Below are 13,395 nucleotides of genomic sequence, written 5' to 3'. Positions count from 1 at the left end.
ATGGTAGGTTCTATGCCAGATGCTACAGACAGGCAAAAACAAACAAACAAAAAAACACACCTTTTAAGCTCACAGACATAATGAGGAGACAAGTCACAATACAATGTGGTAAATGCAGCAATAGAGAAACGCTGAGAGTCTTATGGGAACACAGTGAAGGTACACTTCACAGGGTCTGGTGAATCAAAGAAGGCCCTTAGAGTTGGGGAGTCTAATGTGCATCTTTAAGAATGAATTTAGGGGCTTCCCTGGTGGCGCAGTGGTTGAGAGTCCACCTGTCGATGCAGGGGACACGGGTTCCTGCCCCGGTCCAGGAAGATACCGCATGCCGTGGAGCGGCTGGGCCTGTGAGCCATGGCCGCTGAGCCTGCACGTCCGGAGCATGTGCTCCGCGACGGGAGAGGCCACAGCAGTGAGAGGCCCGCGTACCGCAAAAAAAAAAAAAAAAAAAAAAAGAATGAATTTAGAGCTAGCACACAAGAGTGAGGGGATTCAGCAGAAGGTACATTCCAGGCCATATGAGCAAAGACAGAAAGGAATGATAGTGTATTCAAAGTGACAATTTTTAAAATTTTCAGCTTTTTTGAGGTATAGTTGACATATAAAATTATAAGATAATTAAAGTACACATTGTGGTGATTTGATATATGTATACATTGTGAAAGGATTCCCCCATCTAGTTAATTAACACATCCATCACCTTACATATTTATCTTTTTTTTTTTTTTTTGGTGAGAACATTTAAGTTCTCTTTTAGCAAATTCCAATTATGCAACAGTGTTATCAACTATAATCACCATGTTTTAATTAGTTTCTCAAACCCTATTCATCTTATAGCTGAAAGTTTGTACTTTTTTACCTATTTTCTCCCTATTTCCCCCAACCTCCTAGCCCCTGGCAACTGTCTTTCTACTCTGTGCTTCTATTAGAGTAACAATTTGATATGCAAGCAGAAAAGCCAAGAAATGAATCTGGAGGGGGAGGTAAGGGGGGATTATGGGGGACTTTACAGCCTGAGTAAAGAGTTTCAGCCTTTTTCCAAAGCTATTAAATGACATGGTCACATTTGTGTTTTAGGCAGGTTGTCCTAGCAGCTGGCTGAAAGATGGATGCCTGGGGATAAGACCAGAGCCAGAGAGCCAGTGAGCAGGCCCTTAGTATAGTTTAGACGGGAGAGGATAAGGGCCAGACTAGGGTGGCGCTTCCAGGGATGCGGACAGTGGAGATGGCAGAAGGGACAGATTCGAGAAAGGAGAAGGAGTGAAGTATGACGGGGTGGTTGGTAATGAACCAAGGATGATAGAAAGTAGCAAGGAGGAGCTGCTGAAAGGGAAAGATGATGAGCTTCCTTTTGCGTGGGTTGCCTTTGAGCCATCTGTGGGCAATTCACATGGAGGTGGCCAGCGGGCAGGGTGCACAGAGACAAAGTCTAGGCAGGGGGATGCATTTGACTGCTATCAGTACATGGGTTGTTACAACCTAAAGAGTGGGTGCGGGCTTCCCTGGTGCCGCAGTGGTTGAGAGTCCGCCTGCCGATGCAGGGGACATGGGTTCGTGCCCCGGTCCGGGAGGATCCCACATGCCGCGGAGCGGCTGGGCCCGTGAGCCATGGCCGCTGAGCCTGCGCATCTGGAGCCTGTGCTCCGCAACGGGAGAGGCCACGACAGTGAGAGGCCTGCGTACCGCAAAAAAAAGAGTGGGTGGGAGCACCCAGGAACTGTGTCAAGTGAGTAGGACAAAATACAAAGGGTAGAACACTGTCACTTAAAGGGTGGTCAGAGGAAAAGGAGTCCTTGAGAGAGAGCACGAATGATCACTACAGGTGCAGGAGAATAACCCAGAGAATGCCCTGTCATAGAGACCGAGGGTGGAAGTTCCAACATAAAGTCTGTAAAACACCATAGGAGTTTGCATTTTAAGGTCATTGGAGACTTAAGTGAGAGTGCTGAGCAGAAGCTAAATTGGGAGGCAAGGAGATCAAGATTGCCAACGAAAACTGTTTTCAAAATAATTTTATAATGGAAAAATTCAAACATATACAGAAGTAGAGGACAAACTATAATGAACCTCACGTAGCCATCACCCACTTTCAACTATCAAGTCATGGCCAACCTGGTGTCACCCATCTTCCCACCCACCTTTACAGTACCCACCACTGAACCATTGTGAAGCAAATATAAGCACAATATCATTTTCATGCCTAAAAAAAAAAAAAAAAGACCAAAAAGTCACAATAATTCCTTAACTCATTAACTATCCATGTACTATTTTTTTGAGAAGTCTGGACTGGGGGGAAGAAATAGACCAGACAGTATCCAATGAGACATAGTCGAGGGTAATGTCATATTTTTTATTTGTTTTATAACATTTTAGGATGGGAACACCTTAAGCATGTTGAGAGGGAAAGAGGAACCTGCCCTCCCCACCCCACCACCAATCCTTGGAATTACTTTAACCATCTCTACTGAATTTCACTTTACCGTTATGCCCCGGCCTTGTCTGGACAGACCCATTAAGACTCCCTGTGGTATTTACTGTAGTTCTGTCCACTGTATGACTTAGCATCCCTTTTATCAGAGGTCCTACAGGGGAAAATTTATCTCAGACATCTGTGGGAAAAAAGAAAGTTTTGCCTCTTCTGGGTAACTCTTACACTATTTCTCTTACAGACTGTGAATTTTATAATTGAGGAGGGTCTTTTCATTTTGGCTGCTGAAAGCTGAAAACCCAAGTTGTAGACCACCTTTAGTCAGTCTGTGAGATTTTTTGGCATGTTTCTTTTGGTCTCATCTTGTTAGTGTTCCTTATTCTAGCTCTATCATCTTAGCCTAACTTTATATATTATTGCATTGTGTTTATTTGTATAAGCTACCTCAAATCCTTTATAAGATGAAGCAAGATGTAATAAAGAAATAAATTGATAACTCTTGTTGCTCTGAGAAAGGAACAAAAAAGGACAGGCAGAGTGAAAGGAGCTCCCTGGAGGAGAGGGAAGACACAGGAGCCAGAGGACTTGACAGAGAAGGGCCTAAAGAAGACATGGGGCGGGGGCGGCAGGGAGAGAGGAGGCCTCAGAGCCTGAGCTGGAGGGAGGGAGCTGAAGATGGATGTTGTAAAGGGCGATGGGGAGATGGTGCCTGTTCAGCTAGTGAAGCAGGAACTAATGTTCTCACCACATCCAAGCATCATCATGTCTTAATCCGAAGGAAGTTATAACTAACAAAGCCCATCTTTCTCTGTTGAATCTAAGACCAAAAGCTTCTGTTTTAAAACAGCATTTTATCATTTCTAACACCAAACCAATGCTGAAGTTCCATCTCCCAATCTTTGTATGTGGCATGTTAAAAATCAACTTCAGGGAATTCCCTGGCGGTCCAGTGGTTAGGACTTCGTCCTTCCACTGCAGCTGGCATGGGTTCAATCCCTGATGGGGGAACTAAGATCCCACGTGCCACATGGTGTGGCCAAAATAAATAAATAAAAAGCACTCAATTCGACAAAATCAGCTTCAGAATGACCACTTTGAATGAAAAAAGGCCAGTTGAAAATCTGAACTGAGCACCCAGAATAGAAATGCTTTCATAGATATACTTGTCTTAAGCATTTAATAAACCATGTTAATTATTGTAATAAACTACTAATCTCCACTTAATAAACCATCCTATGAATTAACTGAACAATGAAAAAGAATCTTTCCTATTTAAACTCTGTTCCCATTACCACACCTGAGATAATTTCAGTTGAAGCTCTTTAGTTTGTTCTTTGTCATAATATAGAATGCTTTCTGATCTGCTATTTTAATTAAGGAATCTTTTCATTAGCTTAACCATGGACACACTAGTAACCAAGATTAAGAAAACACTCATAAGCTGCCAGAAGAAGAGTTGTCCAGAAGTTGCCTATCAGGAAAACATGCACAAGCCCTAAACTGAAAAAGGTCTTCTTTGGGAAACGGTGGACACTTATGCTTGATAAACCTCACTTAACCAAAACAAACCTAGAATGCTCAAATGCAAGCCAACATTGCTGAAAATAATTTTTTTTAAAATGAGGTCCCGGCCCAGCCTACCACAGCTAGCTTGAGGTAGAATGCTTGTCTTCACATTATAATATCATGAGTTCACTCCAAAATTCTTATTATTTTTTAAATACTTGGGATTATCCATTAGCACGGATTTTTAAGGCTCTGAGGAATGGAACACATGGAAATTAAAGACCTGAAGTCTCATAACTCCCTTTAAATCCTGTCTTGGAAATCCAAACAGCAATAATTCCTTAAAGGCATAGGAAAAACCCTAACGAAATATCCATCCATAACAGCTAAAGGATTTGAAATTCTGGAGGAGAGAGTCTGCAGCTGCTTATGAAATAGATCACTTGAGTGTGTCGTGAGGGGTGTCTTCGTGGGACTGTGCTCACTCTGCCCTGCTAATCTAAAGGCAGGCTCTCAGCCTGGCAACCTAAACTGCTGACTGCAGTCCAGTTCATAAAACACTGTTGTATTATTGGCCTTTCTGCCATGGTTCAAATATGTCCAAATTTCCTCACGTTGGTAGTGATCTTAAGGAATGGGTATGTGAATTAAGGATCCACTTAACAAAGAGGAGTAATATTCAAATTTTTGTAAGAGTTCCTCCTGGTTAGGGGTTGAGGAAGTTAAGATTTATTTGGTTCTGTGAAACTACAACCACATACCCAGAAATAATGACTTTTACATATCTATCTTCATTCCCAAGGTCCTAAGAATATGTAGAAATAATACAGTACTTTTTTTGCAGTGAAACGTATATGTATTTAATGTGCACAAAGCATTTAGGATTTTACAGTAGAGTCAGAAGTATTCTTAGTGATATAATACTTCAAATATATCAAAATACATTTTCAAGCAAGCAAAGACTTTATTAAAGTGTGGTTAAATATATTTCTAGATGGATGTTTTATTCAGTAATCCCTTCTTAGCCAACTATATTCAAATATTTTAACTTTACAAGAAAAAACATAGTCTGAGTATATACACACACACACACACACACACACACACACACACACACACACACACTATTGCATGCTTGTGCCATAAACAGCCAAAAATATCTCAAATTCTGAATCACTAACTTCTACAAAAACGTATTCTTGGAACATTGATTTTCACTTAATGTACCAGAAGGGAAAGGAGAGATGGAAACTCCCAAGGAGATGAATGTGCATTAAGTTCATAATTTTAGAACTTGCTCAGGGATTCTTTCATTTACCGGCATGGGGTCACCACTGGTGCTTAGTTTTCACCTTCTAAGTGGTATGAGAGGTATAGATGGCTTACTTTCCTTTTCTAACAAAACTCTCATAGGATACAAGAGTACGGAAAGGTGGGGACTTTAACTTTGGGCCACAGTTTCTTTTTGTGACAGCCAATGGAGGCCAGGTGAGACTAATGGTAACGTGAGGCTAGATATGCTTGTTCTTTAACCAGATTTGCCATAATCCTTGGTCCAAACTATCAGAAAGGCAACAGAGAGGCAGCGGGTAGGTGGTGTTCAGCTCTCTGGCCTCAACAACCTCCACTGATGCTCCACAGCTTGAAACTCTTTCCTAGCCGGTGGGGCAGGGCGCTGGGGGAAGGGGCTCGGGGGGGAGTGTTGCTGGGTGGATACAACGTTCTGTCCACTGGAGTTTTCTCACAACACTCAGCCCGCCCCTCCCAGCTTAGCATGAGGGTTATTTACTCATTTTATAAACCCCCGGCTACAGCTTTGACGGTGATTCTGTAGTGCAGAAGGTTAAAAATTACAATGTGTGCCTCTAATGGGTTTGAAGAGTACATTTTGCTTTGCCCATGAATAAAGGCTCCTGCACATGTGCCTCTGCCCCGACGGATTTTCAGGCAATTACTGGCTTCCTCCAAGGCAGCCGCCTGACTTTGAGTACACAAGCAATTTGAAAACAATAAATCTGATGTGAGAAGTAGAATTCATCGTATTAAGTATCATTTTCCTAAATTCCTCATTTCAGTTCTGTTAAAATGACCTATCATTGGAATTTAAATTGTCAAAATTCCACTTTAAAAGTGGCCACAGGGAAGGAAAGACAAGGATCATCTAGTTTTATTCTTCAGTCTTTGAAGCTCTATAGTTAGTTACTTGATCACACTAATGAGAAGGGGTTTCCTTTGCAAGAAGCTTGCTTTGAAAAAAATACATTACAGCCATCTTCCACAGTCCTGTGTCCTGCCTCTTTGTTATGGTAACAGGAGGTGACAAGTATTCTTCTGCACCCCTGAGCATCCAAGCATCTTTTCAAGAGGCCTTAATTAAATCACAGCTGCTGGAGCCCTCAGACATTAGTCATTGGCAAGGGAGACTGAGGGGTTGACCGTTTGTAGGTGCTCAATAGGCATCTTGAAAATTGGGGGTCTTTTTTTAACACTTGAGATTGAAATCAGAACACATCCCAATCCTGACATCGATTGGACCTGTAGAAATAATGCATGCTCTGCCTCCTTCCAGACTCAACTAGAACCAACTAGCCCGCCGAGCTTAACATAATCTATTCTCTCTCCCGCCACGTACACTTCTCCTCCCTTTCACAAATAGCCCAATACGTGCCACAACCTTTCTCATTCTCACTTTTTCTGCATTGATGATGTATATTGTGCCACCACCTGACTGGTCTTATCTTCTTTCTCTCAAAAAACCCAGCTTCCTCTCATCCTATATTTCCCCTCCACCTACTCAGTACCCTAGTCTCATCAATAAACAACTGTTGGAGTCATCCCTTCCAACATGTTAATTGTTAGGTGGCAGCTTCGAGGTGTAGCAGCATTTTTAAAGGACACGCTTGAAGGAGAAAAGGGAGTGACTTTTGGACAGACACTATTATTTCCTCTAACCATGCGTAGTCGATGATGATTTGGAAACCATCTCTGAAAGTGTGCCAGTCATTGACAGAGTTCTTTTCATATCGTCTACTTTTCAAAGCGTTTCCATGTATATTATTCCTTTTGAACTTCCAAACACCCTTGCAAAGCAGGTAAAGTAAGTATTGTTGTACTCAAGTATGATGCTAAGCCACAGGGAGGTTAAGTGACTCTCCGAAGGTCATACAGCTGGGGTCAGCCTAGGCAGCAGTAAACCTGGCTCTGCAAGCCCCCAAAATAAATCATTCTCCTCACCACAGAGGCAATTCTCAAATTCCACCTGCTGGACACTAATGGCTGCATGGCACTTTCCATGCACATCCTCCAGTCTCTAATTACCTGCCTATCTCAGTCTGAGTGAATTCCAGAACATCAGACCTAGGTTTTTCAGCTGATCTTCTCTAAAATATAGCAATATAATGAGGGTGCTTACATTCTATTATACAATGTTTCTGCTATAATTGTTTTGGGGCATTTTAAGTGGTGTTATATTTGGGCCTCAGGATTGTACTAATCCTATACTAAAGGTCTTTAAAAATCAAATAAGGGGCTTCCCTGGTGGCACAGTGGTTAAGAACCCACCTGTCAATGCAGAGGACACGGGTTCAATCCCTGGCCCGGGAAGATCCCACATGCCACAGAGCAACTAAGCCCGTGCACCACAACTACTGAGCCCTCGTGCCACAACTACTAAAGCCCGCGCGCCTAGAGCCCGTGCTCCACAACAAGAGAAGCCACTGCAATGAGAAGCCTGCGCACCACAACGAAGAGTGGCCCCTGCTTGCTGCAACTAGAGAAGCCCACGTGCAGCAATGAAGACCCAACGCGGCCAAAAATAAATAAATAAAAATAATAAAGTTCCCTTTTAAATATAATAAAATAAAAATCAAATAAGGAGGAGCAGAAAGTCTCAAAGGACCTAAAAGGTACATCCTTTCAACTGGGAAAAAAATAATCTTTAATGTATTCTATTCTGCATGTTTTCAGGCTTAAACCATTTTGTCCTCAAACCTCAGTTTCTGCTGTCATATTGGGAACCAGAGAAAGGAGATGGGTCTTGTGTGTTGGCAATGAAACCTCCATCACAGAAACATTTGGAAGAAAGGTCATTAGGTCTGTCACGCTGGGGAGTTTCACTTCTGCACTTTGATAGCGTGAAGAGCTGGAGGACTTCCTTCATCACTCCAGCATGAGATTCAGAAATCTGCCCCCCCAGATCACAGACCACCAAGTGTTCTTCCAAAGACCCACTAATGGGTCTTTCTGACTAATGGTGTGGAAAGTTCCCAAGTCATTGAGATTACCTCCCCTTTTTCCCCTTTAAAAACTTTCATGGCCAAGCAGAATCTCCAGAGCTGGTTCTGGGACTCACGTCCGCCTTCTCCCAGGTTGCTAGCCCCCTGATTTTTGTTTTGTTTTGTTTTTTTGCTGTGCCACACGTCATGCGGGATGTGGGATGCGGGATCCCGACCAAGGATTGAGCCCATGCCCCCTGCAGTGGAACAGCGGAGTCTTGGCCACTGGACTGCCAGGGAAGTCCTTCTCTCCTCTCATTTTCCTCTTTGCTTCATTCCTATCAATATTCATTTTATTTGCCTTATTTCTTAATAACCCTTTAAAAATGTTCACCCTGCCAAGACCTGTCTCTTGTTTCTTAATTCTCTCCTTTGCCTTTCCCAGTTTTCTTGTTTTTTTTAATAAACAAATTTATTTATTTATTTATTTAAAAAAAAGAAAGAAAGAAAGTTCCCAAGTCATGTTTCTTATCCAAAGCATTTCTGGATGAGAACATTCAACAGTGTTGCTTTCCATGTAGCTTTTCCCACTTGGACACGACTACCAAATGACACAATTCTAGTTATGCCCTCCACTCGCAAAGACGACCCACAGCTGCCCACTGCCTCTGGGGGAAAGCCCTAATCCCTCTACCTGGTATATAAGACTCTTCATGACGCAGTCCAAGGCTACCAGTTTTATGCCTGACACTATTCTGTACACTAATCCAAGTATTTCCCAGTCCTCACAAACACCTGAAGTTCCCTGCTGTCTAATTTTCTCAAGTCACTTCTTCCACCTGCAATATTCTGTCCCTTCTCTGCTTATCTGTTTCCTTTGCAGTGTCAAAGACCAGCTCAACAACTTACTTTGCCCCCAATTTAGCTATTTATATACATGCCTTCTTCCTCCTTCTAAACTATGTTATACAGAACTTAATGCAACAAATGTGTTCACGGCAGATGCTCAATGCATTTAGCTGGCTATGTGGATAAATCTCACGCGTCCACACCACAGTCTCAGAGGCAGGAAGGTGCAATAGGACCTCATGGGCAGTCCTGCCCGACGTCGGTGGGTGAATCAGTAGAACATCATCAAGAGCACTGGCCTGTTTGCTCTCTGCAACTGGTTTGTTTTTCTCCAGTGTGTGACCCAAGGCCTTAATCCTTTGCCTCAGTTGAGTGTACATATCCACTACATCAGTGCATAGTTAGAAAGTTTTTTCCTTAGGGTTCACGAAGTTTTGAAGTAACCATAATACAAACATTTTTTTCCTAGAAGATTTTGTCATTCTTACAAGGTTGTGTGGCTTAAAGAGTAATTAAGGAAGGCAAATCCCAGATAAAACGTGAAGATCCCAAATGGAGGACAGAGGCCTGTCCTATAAAGAGACACTGCCAGCTCCACCTCGGATTCCCAGAGCACATCCGGCACAGCAATCTTAGTGACCAACTGCTCTGGTGTCTCCGTAACGAAATGGGCTCCTGAAGTGTGACTGGAGATCTGACCTAATGAAATGCAACAAGCAGCGTCACCAAGGCTGCTGAAGCATGAGTCTGCGTTTCTCAAGCCAGTGTAACAGAATCCGAGCCGTGAACAGTGGAAGGTGGGCCAGAAGGCTATCTGGTAGCCAAGGGCACTGCCAAGGCTTTAGAATAACAGCACAAGGTTGTAACCGAATGCTATCCCAGGACATTTAGCCAGTTAATCATCTCAATCATCCATCTTTTATTCATAAACATGGAGGAACAACGTTTTCTTTGGCTGCTCACTTTGCCCTTTCAGGTTACACCAATATTATGCTGCTCCAAGTTTTCCCTTTATGTCCCATAAAATGCTCCTGGTTAAAGCATCTTGTCACCACGGATGTCAGTGCGAACACTGGACTAGGCTGGCCTGATCACGGGCAGGGCTTTAAGCATTTTTTCCTGGAACTTCGTTAAGACTGTATATCCACAGGGATGTGAGACAAATAACCACAGAATCTGAGGCAGGAGCCTGCCTTACTAACCAACATCCCTTACTGTTTTCTCAGTTATCCTTTTATCCCAGCCTTGAAGGAGAAGATTAAAGATGGGAGGATTATGTGTTTTATGTCTCAAATGTTAAAAATTCAGCAGGATATTCTTAGCAATAACAAATCCATCAGACTTAATCACCAGCGGAGCCCAAGTGCATTGCGAGTCCACATCCGCTTCATGGATGTACTCTTTCCCACAAGCACAGAAGTGCAAAGCATGGACCAGGAATGTCAGCAGATGACCTCTGGGCAAGGACTGTATTTTACACATTATTTTGCCCCCGGGCTCTACCTCATCTCTTGACACCTACGTAGCAGACTTTATATAGAAGAGATTAAGAACAAAGGCTCTGGAATCAGACTTCTGGGTTTAGCCCTCACTAGCTACATGGCCTTAATGAATCTCTCAGGGCCTCAGTTTCCTCACCTGCAGAATGTGAATAATAATGATGCTAACATACACGATTACTGTGATAATTGAATGAATTAATACATGGAAGGTGCATAGTCGGTAAATGTTAGCTGTTGTTTGGACTGTCTTGAATTTAGCTGTGATCCATTGTTTTGGGGGGTTATATGGGTCCTGGGAAAACATGACTTTAGTTCACCTGTAACAAGGGAGAAAGAACACATACTATATCTTTTTTTTTTTTTAACGTCTAAGTCTCTAGATCAGTGATTCTCAAAATATGGGCTGGGGACCTCTGGAAATCCCCAAGAACCAAGACCCTAAGACCCAAGTCCTTAAGGTCAAAACTATTTTCATAATAACATGAAACGTATCTGCCTTTCTCACTCTTGTCCTTTTGTGAGGTGCGGTAGAATTTTCCGGAGGCTATGTAGTGATGTCATCACTTAGTTAATGGAATGAGTGCTTGCAGATTCTTGTGCTTTTTCATATTCCTCAGTCATCATTTCTCACACAGTAACTAGCAATAGCTATAACCACATAAACAAATCTCGCCAGGGTACTCAGTAATTTTTTAGAAGTTTAAAAGGGTCCAGTGACCCAAAAGTTTGAGAACCTCTGCTAGATTATCTCCAGTTAAAGTCCCCCTGCCTCCTCCCTTCCAAAATCTGTAATGTGAAAATACCGAACTCAGTCCTTACCTTTGAGCCTCTGGCCCCAACACAAAGTTAGGCCCCTGAAGTTGCTCTGCCTGCATTTTGTCCTTGTGTGTTTCAGGCTGTCGGGGTCCGACCTGCCTGGCGAGGACTGGCTGTGGGATTACGAGAAGCATGGCCATCGCCGCTCCATGATTGGAAGAGTCAAGAGGTTCCTGAGCACCCACGAACGCGCCTCCAGCCCCAGGAGGAGAAGCTACAGGAGACAGGCCAGCGACAGCTCCACATTCTTACCCCCGGGCGACCTCAGCCCAGCCAGGGACCTGCTGCACGTGCCCTCGAGAAGTCCCCACCATGCCTCAGCCACCTGGAAGCACCCCTGCACCCCAGAGGGGAGCCCCAAGCTGCACGCCAGCCTGGGAGAGCTGCCCACCCTCCGACAGGCCAGCCTGACTCCACCGTCCAGAGTGAGGGGCTACCCCACCAAAACGCCATGGGTCCCTGAGGTACTGGTCACAGCAGCCGAAGCGGCAGTGTCCAGGGCAGAGGACGACCACCACGACTCCACTGCCTCTATCCAGAGCTCTGACTTCACTGGGGTTCAGCCGAGCAGGACTGGGCAGCAGGAAGACCCTGTGGGGTCAGTCCCGCTCCCCTCAGAGAAAGGGGCACCTTCTAGGGACCCCAGTTCCCAGACTGTTCCAGCCAAAGCTGAGAGAAACCTCCTCCAGTTTGCCTCTGAGGAGGACCCTCATGAGAGTGACAAGTCCCCAGAAAGGTGGAGCCTCCCGAGGTTGGTGGAGTCCAGCCGCACCTCCCTGGCAGGCCTAAGTCCGGATCCCGTGAGCCCTGAGCCAGTTCCTTTACTTGACACAGAAACATCCTCAGAGACCGGTGGAATCAACATTGTGGCTGGTTCTCGAGTCTCTCCTGATGTGCTGTATTTAATGGAAAACCTGGACACCAAGGAAACGGATATCATAGAGTTTAACCACGAGCAAACGGAGGAGTCACCCAAAGGAAGGCCAGAAAGTTCTAGGACCTGGCTCTAGCCTAGATTCTTACTTTCCCAAAAGTTCAAGTATTAGTTCCAGAACATCCCTGGGGGCTGGTCAATTTTTTTTTTTAAATGATCATACCGTATAAGCTACTTAAAACTTTGAAGGGCATTATGATCCTGACTTTTTGAGACCTGAGAAAATCAAACACATTCACGCCACCCACTACAAAGTGACTTTCATGGAAGTTACGCAGACCACAGTGAGGTATCTTAACCAAATAAGGAACCTTAAATATATAAATATATACGCCTTATAAATTCATAGATTGTTAGCTTTGCAAAGGGCTTTATAGATCATGGTCCAATCCCCTAGTTTTGCCAATAGAGAAACAAAGGATTCTCTCTTCCCTTTTATTTTTTCCCTTTCTTCTTTTCTTCAGTTATAAAGACAGGCAGATGGATCATACGATGCCTCAAAAGCCCCTTCCTAATGCTGATTCCTTGTTTGAGGCTTTCTAACCATCTCACTCCACTTTCTATAACTCTTATCTTTCCTAATTCTTAAGCCTCATCAGCATCAGGAAGCTCCATCGCCCTTCAATTTCCTTTCCGACCTCCGACCTCCCGGACTTCATTTTTCTCTCTTCCCCCTTTATTCCCTCATCCTATTGTCCTTCTCGTCCCCCTAGTCTTGCTCCTTCTCCGGTGATTCTCATCCGTCCCACCTTTCAGGCTGTAACATTTTCTCCTGCCAACTCTGTTGCTTACTTCTTGCCACAGTTTTAAAAGCACGAGGCATTGGCAAAGCCTCCTACAGAGAGATCAAAGTGTCAGTAAATGCAGCCGGGCTCCTCCCAGCCTCGAGGGAAGGGGCATGGGACCTGCTGTGTCCCCCATGCCCTCTCAGCCGTGGCCGTCTCTCTCTGCCTCCACTCTTAGGTCTTGAACACCAGAGAAGCCACGAGGGCATGAGACCTGCATAACCAAATGCTATGGAACCAAATAACAAGGTTTCAAACTGTTTCACTCAGACTCTTAAAGAAAAATCCCCATCGTGTCATGACATGGGACCAGTTACTGTGTCTGCCAGGTTGTTTGGGATGAAGTAGGGTATTGGAGCTG

General features: G+C 44.0%; 1 protein-coding gene across 2 annotated transcripts in view; it reads left to right on the top strand.

The window, feature by feature from the left end:
- The window catches only part of BEST3 (bestrophin 3), a gene marked incomplete at both ends in the record, with an annotated part of 40,266 nt that extends 27,697 nt beyond the window's left edge, over positions 1-12,569 (top strand). For both annotated transcript variants that reach the window (XM_082850976.1, XM_082850977.1), the window contains one exon: positions 11,395-12,569. In XM_082850976.1, coding sequence (XP_082707102.1) covers positions 11,395-12,325 — 931 coding nt within the window. The remainder of the gene's footprint in view (positions 1-11,394) is intronic.
- Between the last annotated feature and the right edge of the window lie 826 nt (positions 12,570-13,395).

This window comes from Leucopleurus acutus, assembly GCF_964270905.1.
Source record: "Leucopleurus acutus genome assembly, chromosome: 11".
NCBI classification, from domain to species: Eukaryota; Metazoa; Chordata; class Mammalia; order Artiodactyla; family Delphinidae; genus Leucopleurus; species Leucopleurus acutus.
This window is presented reverse-complemented; position numbering and strand designations above follow the sequence as displayed.